This window comes from Geospiza fortis, unplaced genomic scaffold, assembly GCF_000277835.1.
Source record: "Geospiza fortis unplaced genomic scaffold, GeoFor_1.0 scaffold34, whole genome shotgun sequence".
Lineage (NCBI taxonomy): Eukaryota > Metazoa > Chordata > Aves > Passeriformes > Thraupidae > Geospiza > Geospiza fortis.
In genome coordinates this window covers 853,857-878,554 of record NW_005054474.1, presented here as the reverse complement: position 1 = coordinate 878,554, position 24,698 = coordinate 853,857, and the positions used below count along the sequence as shown (strand labels likewise).

The window sequence follows — 24,698 nt, the reverse complement described above, 5'->3', positions numbered from 1 at the left end:
TTATTTTAAATATATTTATAGTGAGGTTTATCTTTGTATGTGTGTTTATATTTATATATTTATTTTTAGTTAGGGATGGATCTGTCTATACAGGGAGGTTTTCAGGGCAGATGTTTTGGGGTTTTTTAACCAAATCCACACTCAGACATTTTCTTCATTTCCCACTGTGTTAGGGGTTGGGCTGAACTCAAAGAAGGTGTGGGATCAGTGGTCCTGTCCCATAGAAAGGGAGTTATTTTTGCTGTAGAAAATCAGCCAGGTTGTCAAGGGAGAGATAACTTCTTGTTGATGTTTAGAGCCAAGTAATGCTGTCAGAGACTCATCTTTCCAACCCTTCCAGGGTTTTCATTAGGAGAAAATTTACAGCCCTGGATTTGCATTGTCCTGGCTACTTGTTGTGCTTTATGTTTTCTGGTGCTTCAAAGATGTCTTTGCCTATTTTGGCGTGTGTCCTGTATATATTACCTTCCTGTGAGTGGGTTTTGTGGTCAATATTGGGGGAATTCTGTTTCAATCTTCTCTGTCATGAACATGTTTCTCACTTGAAATGCTCAGGTGGGAAATCTTGGGAGCTTTCCCTCGTCTATTTTCACGCCAGAAACTGAAGATTGCAGTAATTGATGTATTTATGTTCCTTTCAGGCCAGAAAGTGCTAATAACAGAAGACCTGGAGGATGTCACTGTGTTAGAAGGAGAATCTGCCATGTTCAAGTGCAGAATCTCTCCCGTAGACTATAGCAGAGTGCAGTGGTTTTTGGATAAAACCCCACTCCATACCAATGAACTTAATGAGATCCAGTCCCAGCCTGGTGGATATCACCTGCTGACGCTGAGAAAGCTCTCACTGAAGGACTCGGGGCTCATTACATTTGAAGCTGGTGATAAGAAAACATCTGCCAGTTTGGTTGTTAAAGGTAAATCCATCATCACAACTGCAGGAGAGGAAATGATGAGTGGAAATAAGCGGGGTTAATGTGGGTAGGTGGAAAAAAAAAGGAGCAAAAGTGCTACAAATTTAGCACCATCATTGTATATCTGTGCATTTTCAAGAATAACATTAATTATATAATGAAGTTATGGCTGGAGAATGAACTCTTTGTAATCCTGGACAACTCTTGGAGTGTTTATTGGATTTAGATGGGAATGGTATAATGCTGTGATGGTACAGTGGATGCCCCGTTTGGTTTTCCTCAAGCTGATAAGGTGATGACTCATGAGGAGAAATCAATTAATTCAGTGAAAAAAAAAAAAAGGGCAACCAGTAAGTTTTAAATTCAGTTTTCATTGTTTGAGAGGAAACATTGTGTGTGTGTTCTCTGCTATTCATTGTTGACAATGGATTGTTTTCTCTGGAGGAGTTAAACTGAGGTAAAACTGCAGTGTTTGGTAGCAAAGATAAATGAATGAAATGAATGGCAGACAGCCCAAGAATGTGGGATTGGAGAGATGTTTCCTGACTGGAAATATAAATACTTCTCATGACCCAGAGATTTTAAACACACAGTCTCCACTGTGTCAGATCATAATCTCATTTTTTTTCAGAATAACCATATTTATTTAGAAGAACTTTTTTTTTTCCCACAAAAGTTGAAAATTTGCCCAAATTTTGCTAAGCTGCAGAAACACAAATGGATTTATTTTTCTTGAGGGAAAATAAATCCATTTGTGTTTCTGCAGCTTAGCAAAATTTGGGCAGGAATATTTTCTTTTCAGTTTCTCCCAGATATCATTTAACAGTTAAACAGCACTTTAGACATCACTGGTGCCTTCCTGAGGGCTTTATAGTCACAAACACCAAATTATTTATTATTTATTACTAACCCTGACCCATACAAGCAATCCTGGATCCAAATCTCACAGATCACTTGTGATCTGAGAATCCACACCTCTTCTGGACCATGTCAGATGTTTTATTCATATGGATCTGGAGAAGCCCTGTGTCTCCATGAAGGAGCTGGTTGATGCTGAAGTCACTGAGGGAGAGGATGTGAGTCTTCAGTGTGAAACCTCCAGATCAGACAGCCCTGAGAAGTGGTGCAAAGACAGGAAAAGCCTTAGGAATTCTTCCAAATGTAACATCAGGCAGTCAGGGTTTGAAGCCAAGCTTGTCATTCACAGGGCAGAAGAAAGAGACAGTGACAGATGTGAGTGTGAGGCTGGAGCAGCCAAAATTAGTGCAGTTATTAATGTCAAGGGTAAGAACTTTTGGGGTGATTTGGGTCCTAACACCAAGCCCAGAGTAATTAATTGGAATTAAAAACATGAAACTAGGTTCCTTTTCCACTGAGAAGGAACCTTGAGGTGTGCACTGAGATGTTCTCATCAAGTCATCTGGAAGAGCTGCCAGAGAGGTGGCAGAATGTGAAACAGGAGAATCCTTCATCTGACCTGGCTCCAGCTCTGAGGAGCTTTAGTGCCTCTGAGAATCATGGAATTCTAGAATGCTTTGGGTTGGAAGGTACATAGATCATCTCGTTCCAAACCCCAAAAAGAGAGCGGCAGGAGAACACCCCAGGCTGAGAGGTAATCCCCAGAAAGGATGGATCACCTCCTGGCGCTGTCTTCAGTGACAGGAGGGAGCTCACATCCCCACATTTGTCCAGATTTATTCAGAGCAATGCACCCAAACAGCATCACTGGGCAGGAGGTGCTCTCCTGCTTGATAGGACATGGGGAGAGGGTTTAAAGCTAAAAAGGGCTAATTTGAGTACATGTAATATTGTATTTGTGGGGTGCCCTGTGGCAGGAAGGAATAATGAATCTGACTCCATGTTCTCAGAAGGCTAATTTATTATTTTATGATACTATATTATATTAAAGAATGCTATACTAAACTATACTAAAGAAAGGATACTTACAGAAGGCTAAAAAGATAATAAGGAAAACTCCTGACTCTTTCCAGAGCCCTGACACAGCTTGACTCCGATTGGTCAATAAGTCAAAATAATTCACAGCAGGATCCAATGAAACAATCACCTGTGGGTCAACAATCTCCAAACACATCCCACATGAGCAAAACACAGGAGAAGCAAATCAGATAATTATTGTTTTCCCTTTTCTCCGAGGCTTCTCAGCTTCCCAGGAGAAGAATCCTGGCAAAAGGATTTTTCAGAAAATGTGAATGCCACAGATGTAAAGAAGTTTTTTTGCAATGAGGGTGGTAAAACACTATAGGAGTTTGCCCAGAGAAGTGGTGGATTCTCCATCCCTGCAAATATTCAAGATCAGGATGGCGTTCTAAGCTGCCTGGTCTGGTTTAAGATGTTTGGGGAGATGGCAGGGGGGTTGGAATAGATGAGATTTAAAGGGTCCTTCCCACCCAAAGGGTTCCATGATTGTATGATCTAAAGGGCCCTTCCAACCCAAAGGGTTCTATGATTCTATGATCTAAAGGGCTGCTGTCTGAGCTGAGGCAAAAGTTCTCTTCTTAGGTGAGTCTTAACCTTGAGTTGGATATGGGTTGGGTCTCATCCAGGTCAGAACCAGGCCCACCAAATACCACCTTATAATTGCTCTTACCTCTGTGAGTTAAATCTCTGTGAATTAAATCACTGCCCTGGGCAGGTCTGAGCAGGTACAGGAAGGATTTTCCAGACCAGAGGATGTTCTGTGTGCATCTGTTGTTGCCCACTTGGGATGGATTGATCAGAAGCTGTGACTGGATTGGGGAAGTCAGAATGAACAAAAAAAAACCATTTGCGTTGCTGGAATGGTCAACCTGAATGCCAGAGCTTTGAGTGCTGCTCACAGGATTTTTCTAGAGCACAAAGAACCCACTTGAGGCTGTGCAAGAAAGAGAAGACCTTAATGATGCAATGAAGAAGAGCTGGTTGTTAGTGATCCCGATTTTGTGTCTTTCTGTAGCACAAGGATATTTTCCCAATATCCATTACAAAACAAAGATCTGTGTTGACTCCAGTACGACCTGGATGAGCAATTTTCTGTTAGAAAAGAGCCACCTTTGTAATTTTCCCACAACAGTCCCATGTTTCCCCTTCCAGAGAAGGGTGTGGATGGATTGAGGATTTAAACACACGGATTCAGGTTAAGGGAGTCAAGTCATAAGGATGTCTACAAGGAATTTCACTGTTGGAAAACTTTCCTTTATCTGTCAGAGTCACATCAGAACAGCAGAATACAGAAATAGAAAATAGAAATTCAGTAGTCATGTGGCACTGAGTGTCCCAAACTGGAGTCAGAAGAGAACAGGATAATAGCGTGTAGATTTCCAATAGCCACAGGTTTTGTGATGTGGCACTGAGTGTCCCAAACTGGAGGTAAAAGGGGAACAAGATAGTAGCGTGTAGATTTCCAACAGCCACAGGCTTAGTGCATCATAGGTCAGTAGCTGACTTGTATATTCTTAAGACAGCATAATTCAAGAAGAATTTATTTTTTCCTTATCTGAACATTTCAGTTGAGTTTGTTTTCCCCCCAAAAGTGCCTTCCGTGCACAAGCTCACCTTAAAGCCTTGAAGCCCAGGCTGTGACAGAGCCTGCAGGGGAATCTCCACAGGGACCCTGCCACGTTCAGCTGTGCTTCCCTCTCTGTGTTTGCTCTGTGCTGGTTTTATATCTATCTGTGTTAATAAAAAAAACCCAAAAAACACTGTAGGGTTTTTTTAAGGTGAGAAATCAATACTGCTGGTCACGACAGAAAGTGCTTTGCCATTCCTCTGTGTGCTCTGTGTTGTGTGTGAGCTGACCTCAGTGAAGTTTTATGTTTTCTGTGCTGGTGGTCCAGCCCTGAGCAGCCATCAGCAGCACAGTTTGTGTCATTAACTGCAGTGCAGCATCTGCCGCTGATGTTAATAATGAAAGCAGTAAGAGCAACAGCATATTCAGCAGTGCAGATAGTGGTTAAAAAGAAAATAAGCATCTGGCCTCAGGTTTTGGGGTTTTTTTCTGCTGTAAGTGCTGGCAGCCAGATGTGAGATGTCAGCATCTGTTTACTCTTTACTAATGCTTTTTCATTCCTGTGGTTTTCTGTTTCAAAAACAAAGTCTGACTCTAAAAAAGAAAAGTAATTTCCAACCTCACGTGTTTCTTTTAACATTTGTGTTACTCCTTTTTTCAGAAACACCAGTTCTCTTCAAGCAAGAGCTCCAAAACGAAGAAGCCAAAGAAGGAAAGCAGGTCAGGCTGACATGTGAGCTCAGCAAACCTGGTACCCCAGTGAAGTGGATGAAGGGAGACACTGTTCTCTATGCCAGTGAGAAGTATGAATTTAAGCAGCATGGGACTATGGCAGAGCTCATCATTCGAGATGTGAAATCTGTAGATGCTGGGGACTACACCTGCAGCGCTGGGGAACTGAAAACCACTGCTCGGGTCAAAGTGAATGGTGGGTACAATTTGAGGCATTGCCACACTTAATCAGGTGCTTAATTAAACAAAAATCACAGAACACTTCATTAGATCTATTAAACAAAAAATCACAGAACATTTCATTAGATCTATTAAACAAAAAATCACAGAACACTTAATTTTTTTGTGGCAGCGCCATCCTTAATAAGTAAAATTTAAAGGTAATATTGCACCCTTGTAGGCACCTGGATGTAATTCATTCATGTGATTTCATATTCTGTGTCTGGGGTTTTCAATCTGTAACTGGGGAAAAAAAAAAGAAAATTAAGTGCAGAGGATTAATTTTCTCTGTGCTGTAGTTCCTGCCATATCAGCTGCTTTACATGGCTGTGATTAAAACTGGAATTGGCAGACAACTAGTACTTGAGCATAAGGATGTGAAAACATAAATCCAGTCCCTTAAAAATTGAAGGTGCACAAGTAATTAATAGACTCCAGACTCCCCAAAACATCCTTTCAAAGACTCTTAGGTGGCATCTCCACTCTCCACTGCCCTTAAACAAATGCACTGCCTTTAGTAGTGTGTGCTGGAGTGGAAAGCAGGAGAAACATAGGATATGAATGTTATTTCAGAGCCCTGCAAGAGCAGGGAATTCATTAGCTGATGGTGCCCAGAGAAATCTGAAAAGGTCCTTTTTAAAAATAAAAGAAACTTGCCCCACGTTTCTAGGAATCCACAGTGAGATGGTAACATCAGAGGGAAAGATTTATTCCTGCTGCCAGGCAGACTCTCCTTGTGCCACACAGCCAGTGGAGGGCTAGGGCTGCTCTGCCCACTAGGAAAAGGCCTGGATTAGGAAGTGACAGCTCTCATGAGGGGATTTGATGCAGAGCAGATCAGGAGAGCCTGTCCTAACCCCTGGCTCTGTGTTCCAGCTGTGCCTGTGCTTTTCAAACAAGCCCTGGAGAACACGGCTGTGGAGGAAGGGAAATCTGTCTCCTTGCGCTGTGAACTCACAAAAGCTGATGCCACCACCGTGGTGTGGAAGAAGGGAGAAGCCACGCTCCAGGCAAGTGCCAAATATGAAATGAAGCAGAAGGGGACAGTGGCAGAGCTGGTGATTCATAATGCAGAGCCAGAAGATGCGGGAAGATACACCTGTGACACTGGAGACCAGCAGACCACAGCCCAAGTCCAAATCCATGGTAGGAATGAGACACCTGCTTGTGACCATTTGTTGTTGTTCTTGCCGTGGTCCTGCTAACCCTGGGCACTTTCAGAGAGTGCTCAGGAGAACAAGGATCAGCACAAACAAAAGGCAGCTCTGGCTGGGTCCGTTATGTTCTTTGTTTTTTGGGGTGATAACTTCATGCTAAAATGTATCAGTCAAAGGTACTTGATAAAATAATATCTTTTCTTCCCTATGAAATGTCTCTCATGCTTTGGATAGAGGTGACTGTCCAAGCTCTAAGCCAAGAGGTAAGAAAGGTCTCAGCTACACCTTCTATGGAAGAACATTCCATTCTTCTTTCCACTTTCTCAACAAGTTTTTACATGTCTGTGACCAACTTTGGGCAGCATAAGGATAATTATTTTGGTATTCTAATTATTGAGAAATAATTGTTCTTTTTTTATTTGGTCCAAAACTCTTTGTTTCCACTATAAATATCAGCAGACTCCTGGAGGTGCAGGTAGGTCAGGGCTTCTTTGCTTTGTGTGCCAAGAGAATTTGAATTTGTGTTGGCTTTAAGTCCTTGAAGTGTGAGGTCCCCAGGTGGTGACAATGCGCCTGAAGTAAACTGAGAATGCTTCACTCCTCAGCTGTGCCCGTGCTCTTCAAGGAAGAGCTGAAGCCCGTGGAAGCTGTGGAAGGTGGGACAGCCACCCTGAGGTGCCAGCTGGGCACAGAGGCCCCCGTGGAGTGGAGGAAGGGGCAAACTCTTCTCCGGGCCAGTAACAAGTACAAGATGAGGCAGGAGGGCACCGTGGCTGAGCTGCTGATCCACGACCTGGAGCCAAAGGATGCTGGAGATTATTCATGTCTAGTGGGGAACCAAAAAACCACAGCAGCTTTGTCAGTGAATGGTAAAAAGGCAGAAATAACCTGTGAAACTCTGGAGTGTTTTTGTCCACCTCTTTCCTCCTCCTCTCTGTACATTCCCTCACAACAACTTCCTCCATGTCCTGCTTCCACTGCTTTCTTCCATCCACTTGCTCATGTCTTTCCTGTCCCCAATCTCCATTTCATTGTCCCCCATGTTGGATGGTGTTGTGTTGTCTTCTCACCTTCCCTCGAGTGAAGGATGCTGTCCTGCATGTATGTTTTCCCGAATTGGTATGGAAACATAAGATTCCTTAGGATTTTCTGTTTCAGAGGGTTCATCATGTGTAACAATGAGAATGAGTTTGTCTCTCTTTATGCATGATCTCAGCCAATCAAGATCATGGTTTTGTTGATTCCCACAGAACAAGTCAGTAGAGAATTTCTTTTACCACCCATGAAAAAAGACAGGATATGCTTAAGTATTGTATTTGTGGGGTGCCCTGTGGCAGGAAGGAATGGTGAATCTGATTCCATATTCTTAGAAGGCTAATTTATTATTTTATGATACTATATTATATTAAAGAATGCTATACTAAACTGTACTAAAGAAAGGATACTTACAGAAGGCTAAAAAGATAATCAGGAAAACTCCTGATTCTTTCCAGAGCCTTGACACAGCTTGACCATGATTGGTCATTAAGTCAAAACAATTCACATGAAACCAATAAAACAATCACCTGTGGGTAAACAATCTCCAAACACATTCCACATGTGAGCACAACACAGGAGAAGCAAATGAGATGAGAATTGTTTTCCTTTTCTCTGAGGCTTCTCAGCTTCCCAGGAGAAAATCCTGGTGAAGGGGTTTTTCCAGAAAATACAACTGCCACACCTAAGGGATAGGGCTGTTGGAGTAAGGCTTAGGTAGACATGCGACAAATCATGCCTCAACCTCTGAGCGGGGTCCAGGGTGGCAACCCCTGTCCATTGTGCATCTCTCAGCCCTGCCAGTCCGTTTCAAGCAAGAGCTGAGGAATGAGGAGGCCACGGAGAGCGGGACGGCGACGCTGCAGTGTGAGCTGAGCCGGGCGGGCGGCTCCGTGCACTGGAGGAAGGACGGGAAGGAGCTGGTCCCCAGCAGGAAGTACCAAACACGGCGGGAAGGGCGCTTTGTCGAGCTGGTCATCCATGACCTGGACCTGACGGATGCTGGGAGCTACACCTGTGTGTGTGGAGAGCAGGAGAGCACAGCTGCTTTGAGAGTGAATGGTAAACCTCCTACACACGTTTGTCTTTAAATGCCAAATGTATCGCCAGCTGGTACAAATCACAAATGGGATGGAACTGCCAGGAACGTGCCTTGAGCTGTTTTATCTTCCAGCATCAGTCTCATTCCATGGTTATGACAATGGGAAGATACCATCAGCTCACATCCCAGGCAGCAGACCAAGAACTTAATGTTACAACTTTATAAGTTTTTTGACCAATCACACAAAGCAAAAACACATTGACAGTAGTTCTATCCAACCACTATAAGCACACCTACCTTTGGTTAAAACCGTGCTTGCTTATTTCAAATACAATACCTGCTTGTAAGCCCTAAAATACAATGGAGAGGGTTCCATTAGTAAGCTTAGAACTTCCTAATATCTCACTAGATAAACTTTTCTGCAGTTTAGGGAGTTATTCTAGACAAGCGTTAATACACAGACCATTGTTCTATTTGTCCTTATTTTCTACTTAGTTTTTCTGCTGACCAATCTTATGGCTCCTGCTTAGCTCTAATCTCAATTCTGCTGTCTCTGAGGCCTGCCTTTTGCAGATTTCCCGAAACCCTCTGATTTTATTGATTCCCACACAAATGTAGCAGTTTTGGGAGCATTCCTGGTCAACCAGAGTGTGATTTCTTAGGGTTTTTGTGCTTTGGCTCTGTAGTGCCATTGAGTTGCCCTATCAGGGAATAGTCCCTTGTGGTTTTTTTTGCCTTGAGACAGCACCTGTATGTTGTATATTGTTTAATTTATTTCTCTCTCCCCTAGGAGGTTTTACCCCCTTTTTCAATTGTACCCACCTAGAAACAGAGCATTTTTGATTGAGTGCATACACTGCAGCACACTTCATTTCATTCTGGTGCTGATTCCTTCTCTGTTGGTGTTGCATCCTTCAGCCTTGCCTATCCTCTTCCAAGAAGAACTGATGAACGAGGAAGCTACAGAGGGGGAGGCAGTCACTTTGCGCTGCAAACTGAGCAAACCAGCCCCAGTTGAATGGAAAAAGGGGAATAGAGTGCTCAAGCCAAGTGAAAAGTACAAAATAGAGCAGGAAGGTCCCTTTGTGGAGCTGACAATCCAGGATTTGGATTTGGCAGACGCTGGGGATTACAGCTGTGTGTGTGGAGACCAAACGACTACAGCTGCTCTGGCAGTAAATGGTAAAAAAGAAATTCTCAGCGCATGTTCCAAGCCAGCCTATGCAATTCCAAGACCTCTTCCTCTCTTACTTCTGCCTCCTCTGATCCCTGTGTACTTCCAGTCCCTCTTTCTTCTGATTAATTTTCCTATCCTTTCTTCCTTCTCTCTTTTTCTCCTTTCACCTGATACCTTCGTGATGTGCTTCCATGGTGCTTTAGTCAAAAGACAAGTGGAGAACAGGTTCCCAACTCAACACAACCTCCCTAGTCCAGAATAGCTTCTTGTTTAGAAGTTTTCCCATAGCAACTGACTTAAAAGTGGGAATAATATTGAATTTTCATGACTTAGGCTGTGGCACTTGTTGCTCCTAAGAGGAACAAGTTTTTATCAATGTATGATGCTACACAAGGACAGTCTTAATAAAAAATAGGCTTTTAATGCTCCTGCTATTCCCAGCTCTTTTTTTTAACCAATTTTGGCTTAATACTCCCCAAGCAAATATTTTATTTCTGCAAAAACCTGACAGCATGTTTGCAACTGCTTTGCTTTAAGGGACTCTTGTTTATAAAAATTCAGACAGTGCCATGAATCAGGCCCTTCTGTAGAACTCCTGCTTTTCTCAAAGGAAGCCAAATGCTCTGGCTCTCATATTGAAATACAGCCTCTAATTTTTTGTCCTTGATTTTATGGTGTATAAAGTAAAGGGTAGTTGATTTGTCAACTAATTTGCAGGTAGACTTGAATTTAAATAAAGTTTTAAAGCCTAAGGGCAGAAAAAAAATTAGACTGAAATATCTTTTGAAGGGTTAACCCTTTTGAAGGGTTAGAAGCTGGAGAAAAATTGTGGAGGAACTGAATTCTGGAGGAGACCAAGAAGGTCTGGTGGCTCCAGGGAGATAAGAGAGGGATTAAGTCATGGATTCAGGCTTTCCCAGGGTTGATGCCATGTCCATGTTTGCTCTGCAGTCCTGCCTGCTCTTTTCACTAAGGGACTCCTGGACAAAGAAGCCACTGAGGGTAAAAGTGTCTCTCTGAGCTGTGAGCTGAACAAGGCTGCTGCTAACGTGGAGTGGAAGAAGGGCTTCAAGACCCTCAAGCCAAGTGACAAATACAAAATGAGGAGGGAAGGCGCCGTGGCTGAGCTTACAATCCAAAGTCTAGACACGGCGGATGCTGGGAATTATTCCTGTGTGTGTGGAGACCAGCAGACCATGGCAGTTTTAACAGTTCATGGTAAAACAAACAAAACAAGGCACATCCTGAAAGTAACTACCCTGATTTCTCTGTTCCTTTGGGCAGACCCCTGGTTACCCTCCCATCTCCTTCTTCAGCCAGATCATTATCCACAGCTCACCAATGCCAGTGAAATGCACCCACTGGCATCCGTGCAGCTGGAATTTGTGGCACGAGAGGGATATTGGTGTCCAAGCTCAGAGTAAGGCAACCAGGGTTGCTGCTACTCTTTTAATTAGGGGCCTTCATTTTGCTTTTCCCTTGAAAGGTTCTTTATTAGACCCCCTTGTTGTGCTCAAGACAAAAATGGGTTACTTCAAAGGGATTATGTCTTAGGGATTTTAAGGTTTTGTAAAATTCCAAAAGGTTAGGTTATTCCATGGAATCTTATGCCCATACTCCATTCCTGAGACAACAAAGTGCTTTTATGCTTACAGCCCAGTTGCCATGGAATTCAGTTGGTGTTCTGTGTAAAACAAATCCAGAACTTCTAAAGGACAGTCATTCTCAGGGAGAACTTTGATTTTTACTGAACCTGACATCTTTGAAAGGGTATGTCAGTTCAGGTGAAAATGCCTGTTTTCCCACCATGTATTGAAATGAACAATTTCATTTCAAACTGACATTTAAAATGAAACTCCAGTGTTTCATTTTTTAAAAAAATGTAAAATGTCTCTTTGTTTGCTTAAGTACTTGGAAACTGCAAACATCCTTCCGTTGTGGTTTAAAATGTCATAAAAAAATCCATTTTCTTTCCAGAAATTTCAAATTGGTGTTTGTTCTTTTTGATTGAAATTTCACAGGGAAAAAAATGGTGTTTTGACTTCTATTTGTATTGATTTGTGTAAAATACTTCTATGGATTACTGCAAGCCTTAAATCCCCTCCTGGTGATGACATTTCTTTCCCAATGCTGATTCATGGAGACCCATGAGAATCTCTATTCTTGTGTGGATAAATCAAGTTCAGGATAAGAGGGAAAAGGAAACTTAAACATAATTTTAACTCTTTGGAGCACTACATCTCACTGCTGATATTGCTGTCCTTCAGCTTTGCCTGCATTTTTCAAGGAAGGGTTGAAGAACAGGGAAGCCACAGACGGTGCCACAGCCACTCTGCGCTGCGAGCTGAGCAAGGTGGGCGTCCCGGTGGAGTGGAGAAAAGGGGACAAGGCGCTCAAACCAAGTGAAAAGTACAAGATGAGACAGGAAGATACGGCTGCAGAGCTGCTGATCCGGGATCTGGAGGTGGAAGACACAGGAGAATACACCTGTGTGTGTGGAGACCAGAAGACCTCGGCTGTCTTGACAGTCCACGGTAAAAAAGCCGCTCTCCATTGGGATAGCAGTACTTCAAGGACATCCCTTTTCTCTCTCTCCCTCCCACTTGCTTTGGTGTTTTGGTTCTGCAGCATTTTCCTGGTTTGCTGGTGCTGTTTCATCCCATCTCCCAGTGTCTGTCAGTTTGAAACTGATGGCTTTATATCAGAGTAAAGAAAAGCTGTGAGAATTTCTCATCTCAGGGAGCAGGAGTGAGCAGACCTCCAGCAGAAGATTATTGTCAGGGGTTTTCTCATTGTGTCTCCCTGACATCAGTGGATTTTCATGCTTAACCTGAAGGAAAGTTCTTTAAATCTGCTGAGCTCAGTCAGTGAGAGGTTTTCCCATTCAGGAATGAGTGACCACCCTCCTCTTCTGCAGGATTTTGGTATATTCTGCTGAGAAAATGGTACTTATATAAATCCCCACCCCTCAGCATTATTCTGCAGGTCCTGGCTTAGGGAATAATGGGGGAAATTTTGTTCCTGGCTCTTCCATGGTGGATTGTGATGAGCTCTGGTTGCCCCTCCAGAAGGAGCAATTCATGTACAGCTCCCATAGGTGGGAGAACAGCTTTTGTTTAAGATATCTGTTATGGATAAAATCTGCCAAAGACAAAGGGAAATTGAGGAGGCAAAACTATTCTCCCAGATTTTCTGCACACTTTTTCTTCATCTTCTTTCTCCCAGCTGGGGGAATTTCTCTTCCTCCCCTCTTCTGACCTATCATTTTCATCCCTATGTAAGTCGCTTCCATTTTATTTTAGTGGCACATCATAAGACAAATTGTTGAATGCTGCTAAAAAAACCCTGTAATCCTGATATTAGTGCCATTATGTTCTTGGAAATCTTAGGTTAAAGGTGCACCTGAAGCTATATTACTGGGTTTTTTCCCCTGAAACAGAAATATAAATTTTGATGTTAGGAAAGGCAGGGGTCTCCAGCAGTGCTGTCACCCTGCTGATGACTTTTAATCAAAATTCAGGTCACTAATGTTCAAAATAGCTTATTTCAGAGTGAAATAGGTAGAGAGGAGTATTGGAATCAGCTGTGAAGAGGTGAATATGAACAAGTTAATGTTAGAAGCAGGTCATGGTGGAAATTATCCCAGTGGGATCCTGTAGTAGTTTTCTGTTAGGGGCAGCTTTGTAGACTGATTTCTTTTCATGTAATGGTGAAGGACTGGCCACAGGCCCCAGCCCTGAGTTCCCCAAGGTCTGGTTGATGGTTTTGATGTCCTCTCTGTTTATGTTACACCCCATAGCTCTGCCTGCACTGTTCAAAAGAGATCTTGTCAATGTGGAAGGCACAGAAAACAGGACGGCTGTTCTGCAGTGTGAGCTGAGCAAACCCGCCCCAGTGGAGTGGAGGAAGGGGCAGGAGGTGCTCAGAGCCAGTGAAAAATACAAAATGAGGCTGAAGGACACCACTGCTGAGCTGACAATCCACAGCCTGGAGGAGGGAGATGCAGGAGATTACACCTGTGTGTGTGGAGACAAGACAACCACAGCTTCCCTGACAGTGCATGGTAAAATATCTGGGTTAAGAGGAATTTTCTGCATTGTCATCTGTGATCCTCCTGTGGGATCACAATCTGCTCTTGGTCCCTTCTGTTATTTTAAGATATTGTGGCAGCTGTTCCAACCACTGGGAATATCTTCCACTGAAAACCCTTCCTTTGGGGCTGATAAACAGCATCACAGATTCTTTCCAGTCCCTGTTCTTTCCTGTTGATGGAAGCTGGAAGTGGATAATGAAAAGCTTGATGAAGTCAGAAATAGGACTTTGGAGTATTTTCACTCATTAATTTGTTTAGGGCATATCACTGATATTTCACTTGATTTTCTTGGATGAAGTTGAAAAGTGATGAAATTTTAATTTTAAACAACGTGGTGTTCATTTTAATTCTTAATCTGGTTTTGAGAAAAAGCTGTGCATAGCTCCTTGAAATCTTGGGATCAGTTTTCTGTTACATCTTAGAATGCTTTTAAAACACACCTCCCAGTACTGATATTTTAGTTTTATAGATTCCCAGATCAGTGAAAGCTCAGGGACTGAGACTGGTGTGGTTCTCCATGCCATGCCATGTCTCATATCATTAAAAACACCCTCTGATTTATGAATAAGGTGTTTTCCAGCTGTCCAAACTCACTCTTTTATGGTTCTCAGAGTTGTTATAAATCAACACTGATTTCCAAGTCATTATGAGATCCTGAATTCTGTGAATGTGGTGTCTTGCAAGGCCCAAGTCAGGGATGCCCCTGAAATCACCCTTTGCTCCCAGGTTCTGTACATTCTAAACCATTTTCAAGTGTTTTAATTCAGTGAAGCAGTCAAGACAGGATGTTTGCTCAATTTTAAAGTGCTCTCTTTCACCTGTGATCTTCAGCCCTCCCTCCTCACTTTAAGAAAGAGCTGAAGAACGTGGAAGGCACAGAAAATGGCACGGCCACTCTCTGCTGTGAGCTGAGCAAAGCTGGAGCTGCTGTGGCCTGGAGGAAAGGAGACAAAACCCTGGGGACAAGTGACAAGTTCACCATGAGGTGCCAGGGCACGGTGGCTGAGCTGGTGATCCATGATTTAGTCCTGGCAGATGCTGGAGATTACACGTGCTCTTGTGGAGAGCAGGAAACCACGGCTGCGCTCAAAGTGAATGGTAAAAATAAAAAAAAAAAGGAAATGCATCATAAATTAGAGATGGTTTTCAAACAGTTTTTTGGTTTTTTAAGAGCGTGGGAGTGTCAGCTTTGAAAGTGCAGCTCTGTTTGTGATGGGTTTAGCAAAATCTGGTTGGACATGGGAATAAATTTCTGGATGCTTTGGTCGGTGTCAGGCACAGGTTCATGGCAAAAATTGCAGATATTCATCCTGGTGCTAACTCATTTTTTTCATCCCTATGTTCAGCAGTAGGTGCTGAGGAATGGAAAATCACATTATTGTGATGTTGGTTGTAAAGATGTTGCAATCATAAAGCTGAGAAGATTTTTTGATGAGACGTTTTTGAGACAGTTATCGGTGTTTCAATATAATTTGATGGTCAAGCCAAGCTAGACCACTGTAGGAGGTGAAGCTAAAGAATAGTTTGGGTTGAAAAGGACCTTTTAAAGGTCCCTCATGGAAAAGTGAAACTGATACCTCAGATATAGGTTTTTATGAACTTTTTTAGTAACAATTTGCATTTCCATAGAATTTAGATGCTTTGGTTAGGCTTGATTTTCCATTCTAGCAGGCAATAGCCAAGGTAGGTCTCAGTCATGCAGGTCTGAAGTTGAGACTGATGTGGTTCTTCACTTTATACCATGGATTTCACCCTGAAAAATCCTCTCTGACTTATGCATGAGGTGTTTTCCAGCTTTCCAAAGCCAGTCTCATGGTTCTCAGATGGATTTGATCAGGAAAGGCTTTGCTTATCACTTGTGCTTGTCAGACCACACAAAATGGTTACTGGAGCTGCTGCCGTGGTCCCACATTCTGCTCCTTTTGAACCCCCCAGCCCTGCCTGTGCACTTCCAGGAGGAGATGAGGGATGAGGAAGCCACAGAAGGTGCCACAGCCACCCTGCAGTGCGAGCTGTCCAGGGCTGCCCCCGTGGAGTGGAGGAAGAAGCACAAAGTGCTCAAACCCAGTGAAAAATACACCATGAGGCAGGAGGGCAGCAGAGCCCAGCTGCTGGTCCATGCCCTGGAGCTCAGGGATGCTGGGGAGTACACCTGTGTGTGTGGAGAGCAGAGGACAACGGCAGCACTGACAGTGCACGGTAAAGGGCATGGAAACGGGACATTTTTGGGTGGTGGTTGTCTCTCCTCCTCTGCAAGCCTCAGTACTCACACACCACGAGTTCTTCCTCTAATCTTGACATCATTAATTCTGTTTGTAACAGATTTCCTTCTTTTTATTGTGGTTTTTGTCTAATTCTCACCATGGTTGTAGTTCCATTGATTTTACTAAATTTTTCCCTTTCTCTTGTTGGTGCAGGGCTGTATTTCTTTTTAAAGGCTGAAGGATGTCACAGATTTGCTTTTTTTTATTCTGTTTTACTCATTTTCACTTGAACCTAAACAGATGGAGCAGCAGAAACATTCATAGCTCTTTAAAAGAACAATTTTATTTCAAGTTGCATCAGGATTTGACAATTTAACAAATAATGAAAAGAAAACTTGGTTCAGTGTAATTTTCTTTGCAACTCTGACCAAGAATAATGCTGATTTTTATTCAGGTACTCCAGAATACTCAGCATTAGAGTAGAAGAACATTTCACAGTCCTCAGCCAAATTAATCTGCTAACTTCCCATGGAAGAGAGGGAAACTTTGTTTTCACTATTAGCACAAGACAGTCAGAAGTAGTTTCAGCCTCTTTCTCACCTGGAAATCCAGGAAGTCTTGAGTTTAGGGAGTTGAGTTCTTTGCTTTTCTGCCCATCTTTGTATTTTATGATAAAACATGGATTGCTTCAGTCTTGAACTTCCAATTTAACCATGAAAACTAGAATTGAAAGGAACTTGTACAGGCCAGTCCATCCTTGAGCCCCAAGTCACCATCATTACTGCCAGGAAGTTCTTCTTTATATCAACAAAAGTATTTATTGAACTGGCTTAAGTAATTAGTTCTCATAGAAACAGAGAAATATTTGGATGAAATTTAAACCAAGAAGCAATGGGACACTCCAAGTTACACATCTCAATTATGAGGATTTATTTGCATCAGACTTGAACTTTTTGACTTGAATTTTCTCCACGAACTGTTGTAACCCCAAATCACTCACTGCAGATCTGCTTCTTCTTGTACTTATGTTATTGACTGTTCCTATATATTTTCCATCTGCCCTTGCTGAGTTGAAGCTTATTTTATCACCACTACTTCATACAAATCTTCTGTATCTCAATCTAGTTTAAAAAAGGGTTTTTACCCTTCCTCCCTTCCCACCTTGAGATCATCTTCAAAATTAATGAAACTTTGCATTTCATTGTCCAAGTTGCTACAGAAAATGCTGAATAATCCTGAACTCATGCTAGTGAGAAACTCTGCTCAATTCATTCTTTCATTGTGAGTGTAAACCCCAGTCCAATAGCCTGTAACTGTGGTTTTCAGATTAGTAGCACTTCCCTTCTGTAATTCCACCTATATCAAAGTTGAAACTTTACTAAAATAATAATAATATAGAACATATAATTTGTCCTTCTGTCAAGGGAGCTTAATCTATACCAAGAAAAAATTACCCTGGTCCACTCCTTCATGAAGAGAAAAGCTCTTGGAAAATCTGAGTTTTTCAAAGAATTGAGTTCATAATTCTTCAGATTCTCTCTCTCTCTTTGTCTATGACAAGCATTATGAATGGGATTCAGCTTCAAGACTGAAGAGTATTCCCAAATTCCCATTTTTGTCAATGGAGACCTATCAAACTCAGACCATGGGAATCAGGGAGACCTCCAGCTCATTTTAAAGCAGACATTTACATTTGGAGCTCTATTGGCTCCACTGATTTTACATAAGTGTTTTTTCTTTCTTTACTCTCGGGGATTTTAGAATCTCTGTTTACATAACAAGAACTAAATGTGTGTATTTCCAGCTGAAATATATTTTTCACCTCTTAGTTTCTGTTTTTTCCATACTTGAGGAAAATCAGCCACTCTTTGATTTCTCCAGTGTCACTGTCAGTGTCTGAAATTGGTTGTGCCTGCACCTTAAGAATTCCAGGACAAATTTCATCACACCAAGCTGCTTTGAGAATATATTTATTTAAATATTCTCTAATCCTTTTTTTTCCTTTTCCAAGCCATAATTTCTATTACTTCCTTAATTAAAAGTAGCATTTAATAATAATGAAGAAAAAGGAATTAAACACTTCAGCTTTCCCTATGTCCACTCATCATCAACTTACATTCCTGAAAGAGAGGCAGACCAACATCTCCCTTGTTGTTTTCCTTCCTTCTAATCTATTTACAATAATGTCTGCACAGTTATCTCCACATCCTTATTCTCAATTATTTCTTTCTTGCTGGTCAGGGTCAGGAGTTGGAGACCATCTTCTCAAGCTCTTTCTCAGTTATTTTATATCCAAATGTAGTTCCCACCCCATTCCAAAGATTTAGTGGTGTCATCCCATCCTATTGCTTCCACATACTGCCACATTTCCAGCCAGTCTTACAGTCTGAATAATTCTCTTTGTTGTTCCAAAAGGGATGAGGTGTCAGGAAGCACCTGAACTTCCTGGGATGAGGGAATTATGGCAGATTTCTGCAGTGGCTGCATCATCCTTCTCTTTCCTTGTTATTCCTACCCAAGCACTTTCAGGATCTCTCTCTAATTCTTCTCTTCAGTCTTATCCTAACTCTGGGCTAGGTCTGAAGGAATCCTTACATTGTAATTTAAAAGGTTATATTTTTTTCCTTTAGCTTTTTTCCTGATCAGGGTGTAACCTGTTGTATTAATCTTCTAGGCTGGGTTATACTGAGAAAGTTGCAGTTTTGACCATACATGAAGTTTCCCCATTTTTACTGATTATTTTCCATACATCTCTGAACCAATCAGCAAATTCATTTAATATTTGCTGAAAGAAATGGCGAGACCCTTTTTGTCTCTGATACAAATCGGCATTTTCCTTCTGTGAGATGATTTTCATGTCAGTGACCAGGCAGGGATAGATATTGGTGAACATTGTTTATTTTGGTTGCCAAGAGCTGCTTGTCATGAGAACCTTTGCTGCTCTGTTTCTCAGCCCTTCCTGCTCTGTTCAAAGAAGAGTTAAGAGATGAGGAGGCCAAGGAGGGTGAAGCAGTGACTCTGCACTGTGAGCTGACCAAACCTGCCCCAGTGGAGTGGAGAAAGGGACACACAGCCCTCAAACCTAGTGAGAAATACAAAATGAGGCAGAAGGATGTCACTGCAGAGCTGGTGATCCACAGTCTGACCCAGAGTGATGCTGGGGACTACACCTGTGTGTGTGGGGAGCAGCAGTCCACAGCTTCCTTGGCAGTACATGGTAATGACCAACTCTATCTGGATGCCATCACTGTTGAGATTATGGTTTGAATTGTTTTTATCAACATGGTCATTGTTATCTGTGCACAGTTCCTCTGAGTCTCACCTTGCATGGCATGACCAGGAGGATGAATTTTGTGATTTAGGGGTAAAACCTTCTGAAATTCCATGTGCAAAGTGGTTTTAGGACCAGATTCCTGGAGCAGATGTGAGGTCAAGCCTGAAGACACCTCCTCACCTGATGCCTTGTGCAGGCTGACCTAGAACAGAGGCTGGGCAGAGCTAAAGAATAAAGCAGGGATTTATTCAAAGCATCTCCTCCATGGATGCACCTTGGGCAGCACAAGAGCCCAGCCAGGGCTGCACCCAAGATGAACCAAAATGGCCCCAAAATGCACGAGCGCTCCCGGGGTCTCTCCCTGGGATCAGTTCTGCTCCATTTGCACCTTGCAGTTCATTGTCCCATTCCAGCTTTAGCCCCTGCAGTCCCATCCTGCTTGTTTTTCTCTCTCCAGCCCACGGTGTTTGTGCTCTTGGGGCTGAGATTTGGATCATTTGTCCTTGGTGCCCAGCTGGAGCAGGAATTGTTTTGTCTCCCTGCTCTGTGCACAGAGCTCACCATGCCCTGATGTGAAGCTCAGAGCCACACACGAAAGCAGCACAGAATCTGAAAAATATAAAAGCTAAAACCTGAGGCATCACAGCCATGCCCTCACCTGCAGGCTGTGCTTGCTGCTCCCTTTAACCCTGTTCCCATTGCACCCCCAGTGCTGCCTGCAGCCATCCAGGAGAGCCTGAGGGACGAGGAGGTGACCGAGGGTCAAGCGGCCACTCTGAGCTGTGAGCTGACCAAAGCTGCCCCCGTGGAGTGGAGAAAAGGCAGCACTTTGCTCAGAGCCAGTGACAAGTACAAAATGCGGCAGGAGGGCACGGTCAGGAAGCTGCTTATCCAGGATGTGGAGTTGAAAGATGCTGGAGAGTACACGTGTGTGTGTGGAGAGCAGGAGACAACAGCGGCCTTGATAGTGCATGGTAAAAATAATATATCTGTATTATTGTGGGTTTCTATGCCAGCTCGTTGATTTGGTTGTGTGTTCACCTATGGCTGAATAGTTTCTTTAAATCTGTAAGCTCTCTGTAAAGTCTGGTTGTATCCAGGCTGCTTTTCTCTTTCTGTCTTTTGGTTTGCCCAATGTCTCAGAATGATGAGGAAAACACCCTGTTTCCACCCTAAAGTGTTCTCTGCTTCTGTACCACCCCACCCCTCCTGTCACCTGTGTGCCACATGTCATTTTTAATGTCCTCTGTGCATTTTGTGACCTTCAGCCCTGCCAGCCCTTTTCAAAGAAGACCTGAAGGACCTGCAAGCCATGGAAAGCCAAACAGCCACTCTGCGCTGTGAGCTGAGCAAGGCTGCAGCTGTGGCATGGAAGAAAGGCAACAAAATACTCAGGGCAAGTGAAAAATACATCATGAGGCAGGAGGGTGCCCTGGCAGAGCTGGAAATCCGTGACCTAGAGCTGCAGGATGCAGGAGATTACACCTGTGTGTGTGGGGAGCAGCACAGCACGGCCTCTCTGACTGTGAAGGGTAAATGTAGATTATCGTCCATTTTCTGTTCCTCTGACACCCCCATGGAGGGTCCACCTGTTGTGAACTTGTGCCCAGGTCTTGTTCAGGTGTTTGGTTTTTGTTTGGTGCTGCTGAAAAGGGAGCTGAGCTCAGGAATGTCTCTCCCTGCAGACACACTGCTGTGTTTCAGATTTAAGGGAATTGCACTCAGGAAATGTTAGACCAGCTAAGATGTTCTGTCCTGAGATAAATCCTTTGAATTCTACCTTAAATCTTTTACTTTGGCCTGTCATCTCAGCACTTCTTGTCTCACTGCTGGATTCGGTTTTCCAGATCTTTGTGATGCCTGTGCAGGCTGACCTAGAACAGAGACTGGACAGAGCTAAAGAATAAAGCAGGGATTTATGGAAAGGATCTCCTCCATGGATGCACCTTGGGCAGCACAAGAGCCCAGGCAGGGCTGCACCCAAGATGAACCAAAATGGCCCCAAAATGCACGAGCGCTCCCGGGGTCTCTCCCTGGGATCAGTTCTGCTCCATTTGCACCTTGCAGTTCATTGTCCCATTCCAGCTTTAGCCCCTGCAGTCCCACCCTGCTTGTTTTTCTCTCTGCAGCCCACGGTGTTTGTGCTCTTGGGGCTGAGATTTGGATCATTTGTCCTTGGTGCCCAGCTGGAGCAGGAATTGTTTTGTCTCCCTGCTCTGTGCACAGAGCTCACCATGCCCTGATGTGAAGCTCAGACCCACACACTAAAGCAGCACAGAATCTGAAAATATAAAAGCTCAAACCTGAGGCATCATTTGTAGTGATAACCTCAACCCCCTGATTTGGCCAGATTTGAACTTCAGCTGAGAATTCACAATGCTGAGCACTCAGTTTAAATACACTTTCTATTGGCTTTCAATCCCCAGCCCTGCCAGTGCTTTTCAAGGAAAAGCTGAAGGATGAAGAAGCCCAAGAAGGAGCATCAGTGACTCTGAGATGTGAATTAACCAAAGGAGCTCCTGTGCAATGGAAAATAGGGCCCAAAGTGCTCAAAGCAAGTGACAAATATCAAATGAGACAGTCTGGCACCACTGCAGAGCTGGTCATTTTTGACCTAGAAGTAAAAGATGCTGGAGATTACACCTGTGTGTGTGGTGACCAGAAGACAACAGCAACCTTAACAGTTCATGGTAAAAAGAACTTATTCAAATTGATAAATATCTCTTGAGATAGACATACTTCTGAAATGTAGTAGTTTCTTCTCTGGGTCAGTAGTTTTTTATCCCTTCCTCTTCCTTCATTCTATTTCTTTCTGAGAAAGAGTCGCTCATGGTGAATTTTATGGTCGTTATTAATCTGTCCTTTGAAAGGAGAAAATTAGAAGTAAGTTTCCTTCTGTGCAAGTCTCCTCTTGGATATTTGCATTTTCCAGCTCTGACCCTGTAGGTCACTTCAGTCCACCACAGTTTCTCCAAAACACCCAGCTCTGGGCTGTGAGGTACCTCTTCCCCAGGAACTGGAGAAGGAGAAGTGAAGGTTGGAGCACCAGAAAGAGGAGGAATTTATCTGGCCATGGTTTTGTTTTGTTTTTTGTTTCTGTTTTTGGGTTTTTTTTGTTTTGTTTTATTTTTTGGGTTTTTTTTGTTTTTTTTTTTTTTTTGAAGGCTCCAGATTCTTTAAAGAAGTCAGACATGCAGAGTGAGACAAGTGTTATCATTCCAGAACTTAATTCCCGTAGGTTGTTTTGCCTTTGAGTTATGATTTCCAAAATGAGCAGTAATAAGAATCTCAAATTCTTATTAGGTGTAATGGCCCTTCAAACTTCAGTTTAAAACTAGGAGTAGTTTTATTTGGATATCTGTCTGCTTTTGTATAGATGGGGCTGTGACAGTTTAATAAAAAAACCCAGAAACTTACAACAGCAGCCTCCAAAAAATGACATTTGTGTGGGTAAAATAGTTCTGTATCCAGAAGTGTTATTTGTGAGTGATGTTGATCTGAGGTTTGGATCTTTCTCTTTTGCTCTTTCACTATAAATAACAACAAAAACCCAGGGAACTGACCCCTCAGGGTGACTGAAACCACATTGCACTTAAAGAAAGACACTTTCAGAGTTTCTGAACTTGGTTATGGCTTTGAATATCTATAATAAGCTGAAAAAAAGGCAAGAGGGGAAATAATCTCAAAATAGAAATGAGGGGTTTAATTCTGGTTTTCTGCTGTCCCTTTGTCCATGTTGCATCCTCCAGCTCTGCCAGCACTCTTTAAGGAGGAGCTGAAGGACCAGGAAGCAGAAGAAGGTGGAGAAGTGTCCCTGCTCTGTGAGCTCTCCAAGGCTGCTCCAGTGCAGTGGCAGAAGGACCAGAGGATCCTCAAGCCAAGTGGGAAATACAGAATGAGGCAGGAAGGGCTGAAGGCAGAGCTGGTGATCCATGGAATAGCTGAGGAGGATGCAGGAAGCTACACCTGTGTGTGTGGAGAGCAGCAGACTACAGCTGTCCTGACAGTACAGGGTAAAGCCATCCCTGACCTCCTTTCTCCTGCTGCAAACCTCTGTCCTCTACTCTGAGCTGTTCAATTTTCCACATCTGTCTCTTCATCCTTATTAACTGAGCTTCCATTCAGTTGAAAATGTTCCCTGCCCTTCGTCCCTTGCAGGCTGTGGAAATTGGAAAACACCTGTCTGCATTTCTCTGTGCCATCCTTTTGCCTTTTCCGTTCCTTAATCACAAGCTTGCTCTCCTTTCTTCGTTCCCTTCTGCCATTCCTTTCCTACCATGTAACCCCACTGTTCTTTGGTCTTTCCTTTCCTGCATTTCTTCTCCAAACCACAAATCTGTTTATTCTTTGCCATTCCTTTCTGGAATTCTCATTACCAACCATTTTAATAGAGGGAATAAGGTGTATCCAGAATAAAGCTCTGTTAGCTATAAGTTCCTCTGCACTAAGTTGTGTCCATTTTGGGTTTTGTGCTCATCATCTCTGTCCTGATGCCCTAGAGGGAATAAGGTGTATCCAGAATAAGGCTCTGTTAGCTATAATTTCCTCTGCACTAAGTTATGTCCATTTTGGGTTTTGTGCCCATCACCTCTGTCCTGATGCCGAAAGACAGATTTCCATTAGGAGACTGATTTTTCTAAGGAAAGAATGAATTCTTTCTGTGACCTCTTTCTGGTCTTCCTTTGGAAGAACCATTGGCTGGTGTTTCAGCTTAACACTGCTGGAATGGGAAATGTGCCAAATCAGGGCTAAGCCTTTTTTCTAGCCTGGATATTTTAACTAAGTCTCTAATACCGCACACTAATTTTGAGATCTGAGCTATCCAACTTTGTTGAACAGATGAAATATCTCATTATCCCACCTGGTTAAGAGAGGGATATAATTGAAGGTCACCACATTTACTTCAAGGATGCAAGTTGCAATGGGTACAAGAATTATGTTAAATGGGAAAAATGTGTTCTGAGACAAGAAGCCAGGGTGGAATTCAGCAGCTGGAGATTTGCTTTGGGGTCAAGAAGAACCTGTGAGTCCTGGATGCTCCTCTTCAAGGATATCTCAAGGAAGAAGGAGTGAGGATGAGTAAGGAGCTGTGTCAACAGAGCACAGCAGGGCAGCTCTGAGTAGGAAAAGAGAGTGCAAAGCCATGGAGTTCATGGAAGACACCAGTACATGTGAATTGAGGAGCTCAGAGCTGGTATTCTGTTGTTTTCTGAGGAGGAAGCTGGTAGAAAGCAGGTGTAAATCTGTTGTGGACTGTGCAGCTTTGCTGTAGGAAGCCAGGGTAAATCCAGAATGATTAGGATGTTTGTTCCCACGAGGATGTTTTCATTTCTCTTTCCTCTCTTTCTG

The 24,698-nt window shown here is 43.0% G+C and overlaps 1 protein-coding gene across 1 annotated transcript in view; it reads left to right on the top strand.

Moving 5' to 3' along the window:
• OBSCN (obscurin, cytoskeletal calmodulin and titin-interacting RhoGEF) overlaps positions 1–24,698 on the top strand; it is a 160,015-nt gene that overhangs the window by 67,223 nt on the left and 68,094 nt on the right. Inside the window, 16 exon segments of the mRNA XM_031062951.1 lie at positions 642–914; positions 5,078–5,344; positions 6,244–6,513; positions 7,130–7,393; positions 8,355–8,621; positions 9,520–9,783; positions 10,730–10,996; positions 12,046–12,312; positions 13,578–13,841; positions 14,703–14,969; positions 15,807–16,070; positions 19,029–19,292; positions 20,060–20,323; positions 20,618–20,881; positions 21,776–22,039; positions 23,099–23,362. Of these exon segments, the coding sequence (XP_030918811.1) occupies positions 642–914; positions 5,078–5,344; positions 6,244–6,513; positions 7,130–7,393; positions 8,355–8,621; positions 9,520–9,783; positions 10,730–10,996; positions 12,046–12,312; positions 13,578–13,841; positions 14,703–14,969; positions 15,807–16,070; positions 19,029–19,292; positions 20,060–20,323; positions 20,618–20,881; positions 21,776–22,039; positions 23,099–23,362 (4,254 nt within the window).